The following is an 8,996-nucleotide window of genomic DNA, read 5'->3' on the forward strand; positions in this document are numbered from 1 at the left end:
TGTTCTCTATCTATTTTATTTCTATATCCTTATTCAGATTTTTGTTTTTTTAATATTCTCCATCCAGCTTCTGCGAAATCTGGGAAGGACTTCCCAAAACTGGGAAGGAACACCTTGAGAAAAAAAAAAATCCTGTTTGGAAGCAAAGCAAAGATGCCGGCACTAATCCTCCATGTTGACTTTCCTAATAGAAAACCTCTGTATCAACAGGGAGGAGGTTTGATGGAGAACATTTTTCTCTTTCAAGAAAATTAAAACATTTCAAACATGTTTGAACGCACGCCTACAACCCCCTGGATAGCAATTAACTTCTTCCTGTTCTAGATGTAGCACAGCTTCCAAAAAAACAAAGTGGAGCTGGATTATTTTTCAAAGGAAGCGTGATTGAAAAGCTGCTCCGTTATATCCTAAGGTGGGGCCCCATCGTCCCTCTGACCTCGGAAGGATGGAGGATGGACTTGGTCATCCTCCATCCTTGATGTCCAAAGCCCGGCAAGGTCCTTCAGGGTCATTGACACGTAGCAGATGCCAGCAGAGATAGATGGGGGTTGGGGGTGAAGCTTTCCTAGGAAGCCAGATTCATGATGAACTCAACCACAGGATCAGATCTGCACATAGAAAAGGAAGAGGTCAAGGGTTTCTTGCTTGAGCAGGAAGATGGACTAGAAGACTTCCACAGTCCCTTCCAATTCTGTTATTCTGTGATTCTGGTGCCAGGGGATCTTCAGAGTATGAATATGAAGAGTATGAAGAACCTTCAGATCTTCAGAGTATGACCAGGAGGGTGCCCACTGTGATGCCAATGGAGCTCTGGTAGGTGGAACCTCAATCATCATATGGGTGTCCACCACTTTAACCTTTGAGGCCATAACTTGGAGAAGTCAAATATTCCTCGTGATCCAGCCAGAGTTTGATCAAAAACCAGATTCATATTGAACTCAACCATAGTATCAGATCTGCACATAGAAAAGGTTTCCTGCTTGAGCAGAGGAATGGATTAGAAGACCTCCAAAGTCCCTTCCATCTCTGTTATTCTGGTCCCAGAGGTTCTTCAGGGTATGACCAAAAGGGTGCCTTACCATGATGCAAACAAAGCTTTGGTGGGTGGAACTTCAATTACAACATGGGCATCCACCACTTTCATTTTTTAATTTAGACCATACCTTGGAGAAGAACAAGGTGGCTCAGTGGCTAAGAGGCTGAGCTTGTCGATCGAAAGGTTGGCAGTTCAGCGGTTCAAATCCCTAGTGCCGCGTAACGGGGTGAGCTCCTGTGACTTGTCCCAGCTTCTGCCAACCTAGCAATTTGAAAGCACGTAAAAAAAGAAAAATGCCAGTAGAAAAATCAGGACCACCTTTGGTGGGAAGGTAACAGCATTCCATGCGCCTTTGGCGTTGAGTCATGCCGGCCACATGACCACAGAGACGTCTTCGGACAGCGCTGGCTCTTCGGCTTTGAAACGGAGATGAGCACCGCCCCCTAGAGTCGGGAACAACTAGCACATATGTGTGAAGGGAACCTTTACTTTTACCTTGGAGAAGACTCTAGTCCTCTGTATCCCTCATGTTGCAACCAGAAAGTGGGGTCCAGACCGAATGGGAAAAAGAGTCAACTCAAAAAGATCAAGAATTTGACTTGCGCTGAGAGCTCCAGGATCTCTCTGGGGAACCAGACCCTGGATGGCGGGAAGACAAATATCCTCTCCAATATCCTTGCCAAGGAATATTGTGGTTTGTGGCCATTTGCCTCCTATTCTCCGAAAGGGTGTCTAGAGTTTCCTTTAGACCCCGAGGCACCGTATTCTGCTCTTTGCCATCTGCCACTGGAAAAGCTCCCAGTCTGCTAAGAATAGAGTTTCCATCCATTGTAGGAGGAGACGGGACTTCTGAGCAGGCTGCATAAAAAGACATTTGTACGGAGCAATTAATGTTTTGGCAAATATTCTGAGAAAGGGGTAGAGTAGCCCTGGGACCCCTCTTGCCCCCTCCCCAAAAAAGCTTAAAAGATCTCACTTTGAAAGATAATGAATGAACGGGAGGGGAAAATACCCAGAAATAATAGAGGAGGGAGGGAAAAAAACCATAGAAAGTAACCAAGGTCTTCAAGAGAATTGGCAAACGTTCTCCACAGAGGAAGTCCCTCCCTCCAGAGCTGAGGGGCTCTCTTGGTGTATGTGTGGAGGGGGGGCAGAAACAGGGTGAGAGGCTGTGTCATCACCAGATATGAAAGATGGAGCAGACTGAGGAAAATTTGACAGGGGAGGTGGGTTTCTTGTTGGCCTACGGGGTTGCGGTTGTGATTTATTGTGATGCTCAGATAAGGGCGTGTGGAGATTTCCTATAGCTTATTCTTGTTTTCCTTTTGTGGGCTGCTGAAACCTTTAACCAATGTAGAGACAGAGGAAGAAGAGGGAGGAGGAGGAGGAGGAGGAGGAGGAGGAGGAGGAGGAGGAGGAGGAGGAGAAGGAGGAGGATAAAAATGAGGAATTGCTGGACAAACATGGACTCATAGATATGGAAGAGACCATTGCTTGCTGCAGGAACTCAAATCAAGCATCCCTTTGTTTGAACACAACAGGATCCAGCAAAAGGGACTTCATCCCCTCTCTTGGTTCCTCTGTTGAAATTCTCTCACATCAGTGTCTATGGAGATTCTCAGTCCTCCAGCTCATGGTTGTCCCAAAGGTACTTTCTCAAGAGGCAACTGGACTTTGCTTTGAAGACGTTTCACTTCTCATTCAATAACCTTCTTCAGAACTTCTTCAAGGTCTATCGAGATTCTCAAGTCCTCCAGGTCACGGTTGTCCCAAAGAAGCTTTTTCAAGAGGCAACTGGACTTTCTAGTTTTTCTTTGACGATGTTTCGGGCAGGCGAGGAGTGGCTGGGAGGGGAGGGGCGAGTAGCGGTTGTCAAGGTGCCCCTCAACGTGAGTGACATCGAGTTGACCACGCCCACCCAGTCACATGACCACCTAGCCACCCCCACCCACCAGGTCATATTAGTGGTCCCTGGGATTTAAAATTATGAATTTAGTGGTCCCTGAGGTCCGAAAGTTTGGGGACCCCTGCCCTAGGAGGCATGATGAGAGACGCCTCTCAACCTCCTGAAGGTCTTAAGACCCTCTTCCTCATTGCAGCCCAGACAAAGCAGTTCCTTCGATTGCAAGCTTGTTTTGGCAGCTGCCAACCTCCTTTGGCCATCCTGACCGCTCTGTGCTAATCCCACCGTTTCGAATTATAAAGCTGCCAACATCCCACGGAAACACCACCAAGCTCCCGTTGGTGTGCCAGACTTCTTTCAAATCGAGAAATCTTTCCAGGAAGTGCTGGGTTCACCCACCCCCACCCCATCCCCCTCACCCCTCAACACAACCACCTCTTGCTACAAAGACCAGCTGAATTTTTCTCAGCAAAGTAAAACACGTCCTCCCACAAGGCCGAACCTGAGCAATGGAGACAAAAGTTTCTCGGGGAAACCGAAAGAATTGCAGATTTTGCAGTTAGGACTCATTCATAAAAAAAAATAGTCGCTGGCAGTCCCTGCTGGGCTCTGAAAGTTAGCCAACCCAGACTTCCCAAGCTAGTCGATCAATCAGAATAGAGCTGAAAAGGGACTTTGGAGGTCGTCTAGTCCAACCCCCTGCTCAAGCTGTAGACCCTACACCATTTCAGGCAAATGGTTGTCCAATTTCTTCCTAAAAACCTCCAGTGATGGAGCACCCACCAAGTCCTTCCACTGATGAATTGTCCTCACTGCCAGAAAATTTCTCCTTAGTTCTAAATTGCTTCTCTCCTTGATTAGTTTCCATCTGTTGCTTCTTGTCCTGCCCCCAGGTGTTTTGGAGAATAGGTGGAGTCCCTCTTCTTTGGGGCAGCCCCTTAGATATTGGAAGACTGCTATCATGGTATCCCTGGACAGGTAAAGGTAAAGGTTCCCCTCGCACATATGTGCTACCCGTTCCCGACTCTAGAGGGTGGTGCTCATCTCCGTTTCAAAGCCGAAGAACCAGCGCTGTCTGAAGACGTCTCCGTGGTCATGTGGCCGGCATGACTCAATGTCAAAGGCACACAGAAAGCTGTTACCTTCCCACCAAAGGTGGTCCCTATTTTTCTACTTGCATTTTTTTACGTGCTTTCGAACTGCTAGGTTGGCAGAAGCTGGGACAAGGAACAGGAGCTCACCCCGTTACACGACACTAGGGATTCGAACCGCTGAACTCCCGACCTTTTGATCGACAAGCTCAGCTTTTTAGCCACTGAGCCACTGCGTCTTTTCAGGCTAGACATCCCTAATTCTTCATATGTTTTAGCCTCCTGACCCTTAAGTATCTTCGTTGTTCTTCTCTGCATTCTTTCTAGAGTCTCAACATCTTTATTTATATCATGATGAACAAAACTGGGTGCAATATTCCGAGTGTGCTCTTGACCAAGGCATTTTAAAGACCAAGGCATGATAAAGTCCAGCCAGCAGGGCTTTTCAAGGCCTTCACAGCCCTTAACATTTGGCACAGCCGAGCGAAGAATCCTTACAAGAGTGAGGGACCCCAACGGAGAAAATGATCTCATGATGAACAGCCTACTCTTAATGCTCCAAAGCGGATTAATGGCTCTCGAGGCTTTGAAAGAAAGAACAAGATGGGAGTGAATGGGAGGAGAACTAATTGGACACTTACGCATGAATGGAAGAGTGGGGTGGGGTGGGGGCAGAATGTAGATAATCCTCCCAACCTTTTTAGCCAAGAAATTTAAGCTTATTCAGTCCTTTGCCCATCTAGGCGTACCTTCTCCAAGCCGGGGCTCTCCAGAATTCCTGGAGGAAAACTCCTTCAGTTCGATTAGATGGGTTCCTAGAGGTGGTATCAACTCCTAGAAAACCTTGGATGCCTTGGTAAGACCACACTTGGAATACTGCATCCAGTTTTGGTCACCATATTATTAAAAAAAGATGTTGAGACTCTGGAAAGACTACAGAGAAGAGCAAAAAAGAGGATTAGGGGACTGGAGGCTAAAACATATGAAGAACGGTTGCAGGAATTGAGTAGGTCTAGTTTAATATCTCGGGGGCTGCCACAAAGAAGAGGGAGTCAAGCTATTCTCCAAAGCACCTGAAGGCAGGACAAGAAGCAACGGATGGATGCTAATCAAGGAGAGAAGCAACCTGGAATTTAAGGAGAAATTTCCTGACAGTGAGCACAATGAATCAGTGGAACAGCTTGCCTCCAGAAGTTGTGAATGCTCCAACACTGGAAGTTTTAAAGAAGAAATTGGACAACTGTTTGTCTGAAATGGTACCGTTTTTCCTGCCTGAGCAGGGGGTTGGACTAGAACACCTCCAAGGTCCCTTCCAACTTTGCTATTCTGTATTCAGAAAAATGTTGGATCTGATTGGTGCATGTTTGGATGGGGAAAACCAGGAAGGGTGTAGGACTTTATGCCAGACAGGGAAGTCATAAAAACATTCCTGAAGGACACAATAACAAGCCATCTATGAACGGTGTCCAAAAATTCCCATCCATGTATTCATCAGGAAGCAAACTAAAAAGCAGAGACATCACCCTGCCAACAAAAGTGTCTATAGTCAAGGCGATGGTTTTCCCAGTTGCAATGTACGGTTGTGAAAGTTGGACCATAAGGAAAGCTGAGCATCAAAGAATGGAGGCCTTTGAACTCTGGTGCTGGAGAAGACTCCTGCGAGTCCCTTGGACTGCAAGGCCATCCAACTGATCAGTCCTGGAGGATATCAACCCTGACTGCTCTTTAGAAGGCCAGATCCTGAAGAGGAAACTCAAATCCTTTGGCCACCTAATGAGAAGGAAGGGCTCACTGGAGAAGAGCCTAATGCTGGGAACGATTGAGGGCAAAAGAAGAAGGGGACGGCAGAGAACAAGGTGGCTGGATGGAGTCACTGAAGCAGTCGGCGTGAGCTTCAATGGACTCCAGAGGATGGTAGAGGACAGGAAGACCTGGAGGAACGTCGTCTGTGGGGTCATGATGAGTCGGACACGACTTCGCAACTAACAACAACAAATTCATCAGGAGTTGAGTGTGACTTTATCTAATACTATATATGTCTCAAAAAGAAAGTTGGGTAGAGGAGTTTCAATTATCCCTAAGATCCCCAGTTTATTGATTAAACCACAATTGGCTGAGTTTGCCCACTTTATGGCTAAGCCATAAACCAGGATTTTCCAAACATGGAATGGCCGGGTTCATCTAATACACTGAATCAAAAATCAAGCAAGGTTAGGTTTGAATTCAGCCGCTGTCGGCACTTTTGACCCCTCTTCGGAATACGGTAGTTACCCTGGGTGTTTTCTGGGAAGAGGAAATTAAATAATGGCATTTAAAAACAACTCCACCCGGCTTTTCTTACACAGACAATAAAAGTAAGAGAATCCTTTTCGTTTTGACAGCTTTAAAGTCTGGGGCATCCAACAGGGCTTTGAAACTCATCCCTGGTGACTTTCCATGGCTTTAATTTAATTACCGTGCCTTTTCTTATCTTAATTGACTTGCTTCTGTTTATAAACACAGGACTAGCCTCTGTTCTTCCCCCCCCCCAACCTTCGTCCTACAACCTGAGAGTAGCTTTGGGCATCTGAAATATTCATTAAATGCCTGAGACTCTTCCTTCTTCTTCTGCTCCACCACCAATTAATGGTAGAAGAAATTGGATCTCAGCAGCTCTGGGGCGAAGTCTATAACTTAGTGGGAAGGAGAAAAGCATCATCCTCTGTAGAATGACATTCTTCCTCCTCTTCCTCCTCCTCCTCCTCCTCCTCCTCCTCCTCCTCCTCCTCCTCCTCCTCCTCCTCCTCCTCCTCCTTCTTCTTCTTCTTTTTCTTCTTCTTCTTCTTTTCTTCTCCTCCTCCTCCTCCCCCTCTTTCCTCTTCCTTCCTCCTCCTCCTTCTTCCTTCTCCGTCCTTCTTTCTTCTCCTCCTCCTCCCTTCTTCCTCCTCCCTTCTTCTTCTTTCTTCCCATTCTCACATTCTTAACATGTTGACTTTCACCCGCCTTTTGAAGAGCTATGAGAATGGGAGGTTGAGAAAGAAGGAGAGGAAAGTGACTTTGAATTATGAAGTTGGCACTGTTGACTTAGAATATTACAGATTGCAGAACCAATCAGTCAGTATTGTTGAAACCAAACAAAAGTGTCTGCCACCAACTCCCATCTTTTGAGTGTGTCCTTCAAGCAGATTAATATAAAGAAAACCACCTATGCTTGACCAATCGAGGGACGAAGATGATGAAGAAGAAGATTGTGGAGAAGATGGATGATTATCATGGAAATCTAAAGAGGGAAGAGTGTCCATCTTGACATCATTATGCAAGCGAAGTGACTTAAAATTCACATCATTGGATGGACATCATGCCATCATCGTTTCTATGTGTCACCTATAGATGTTATTGCTGTGTCCTGCAAGAACTAGAAGCTATTATTGGAACCAGATCAATCTTGGAAACATTTGCCCTCACAGCCCATCACCCTGACTCAGTGGTGGCACCCCATTAACAAAATTTGAGAGGAACTTCTCAGAATGGAAATTTGAGCTCCAGAATTCCAGACACATTTGTTTGAAATCAGAGTGCATCAATCTTTTGGAAACCAGAGGTTTTCCAGATGTCCTGGACTTCAATTCCTATAATCCCCAGCCTGTATGGGAGGTGAAGTTTAACATATTTGGAAATGGACAGGTTGGGGAAGTTGGCTGAAATAGTAGCTTAAAAGTTTGAGCGTGATTGCCAAGAAAACATGCATGAACGTCTGCTACACAATAGATATTTTGGATGCAACCTCCTCGCTTGGAAGAGATATCTAAGCCATAGCTGGTTTTTTTCCACAGCTTTCTGATTAAGCCTTTGTTGGTTGGTTTCTCACAACACATTAATCCATGGACCATCGTGACTTTCCAAGACTCCCTGTAGACTCTTCAGAGCTGACGTTTTGAATCTCCTACTTCCACATGTGTTGTAGATCTAAAATGTGAAGGAAGCTGAGCTGGGTTAATGATGGGTTCTTTTCTTTTTTTTTCCCCAACCTAGGCTGATCTCTGTGAACCTTTCACACTTATGGGGCAGAACGTTATGGATCACGCACCGTCATGTGATGCTGCGAGACAGCCATCCCTTGTTTCATGCTGGGACCTCGGAGAGAAATGTACAAACCAGATGGAGAAGGCCACAGCTGGAGAACTCATGAACATCTTTCTCTCTCTTTGACAGATGATTAGGTTCCTGAACGTCGACAGGGAGGAAACTCTAACCTGGGAAATCCGCTTAAAATGCCCGGAACTCAACAAAAACCACACCCAAACTTCTTGTAGATCTGTCTATCACAGTGGTTTCAAGTGTGCATTTATCCTCAACATCCATCATTAACGCTCTTGTGCTCTTCTTGGGGCTTACAGGCAAGAAAAGGATGCCCAGATGGCCAAATAGGTTTTTTTTTTCCTCCAGAGAATTAAAGATTTTTTTTTAAAAAAATCTGACTTTACATGCTCTGTAGCTCAGCAGGAATATTCCGAAGCAGGTAACAAACTGGTAGGAGAAAACAATTGCAAATGAGATTTGCAACCAAAATTTGCAAAACATTCTCTTTGATTCCTCTCTCTCCCCTTAAAAAACTCAGCCTTCGTTGTGTCTTAGGCAATGTTTTCCTTTTTCTCCCCCGCCGAACCACAAAGATTATTCGCACTTTTGCAAAACACGGACCCATCCCAAAACTGGCCTGAGTTTCCTTGTTACATGAGTGGTGTGGTTTAGGTTTCTATAACAGATAAACAGAGTTGGAAGGGACCTTGTAGGTCATCTAGTCCAGCCCCCACCCATCCAAGCAGGAGACCCTACACCATTTCTGACAGATGACAGTCCAGTCTCTTCTTGAAAGCCTCCAGGGATGAAGCTCCCACAACTTCTGAAGGCAACTTCTGTTCCATCGGTTCATTATTCTCATGAAATTTCTCCTTATTTCCAGGTTGAATCTCTCCTTGTTCAGTTT

At 45.6% G+C, this 8,996-nt stretch overlaps 1 protein-coding gene across 1 annotated transcript in view; it reads left to right on the plus strand.

Moving 5' to 3' along the window:
- The first annotated feature begins 584 nt into the window (after window positions 1-584).
- LOC139325466 (uncharacterized) overlaps window positions 585-8,996 on the plus strand; it is a 9,396-nt gene continuing 984 nt past the window's right edge. The window contains exons 1-4 of the mRNA XM_070955351.1: window positions 585-770; window positions 2,394-2,684; window positions 2,767-2,925; window positions 4,774-4,886. Coding sequence (XP_070811452.1) covers window positions 585-770; window positions 2,394-2,684; window positions 2,767-2,925; window positions 4,774-4,886 — 749 coding nt within the window. The remainder of the gene's footprint in view (window positions 771-2,393; window positions 2,685-2,766; window positions 2,926-4,773; window positions 4,887-8,996) is intronic.

Source organism: Pituophis catenifer, unplaced genomic scaffold, assembly GCF_029215685.1.
Source record: "Pituophis catenifer annectens isolate HBS135680 unplaced genomic scaffold, rPitCat1.0.hap2 SCAF_16, whole genome shotgun sequence".
NCBI lineage: Eukaryota > Metazoa > Chordata > Lepidosauria > Squamata > Colubridae > Pituophis > Pituophis catenifer.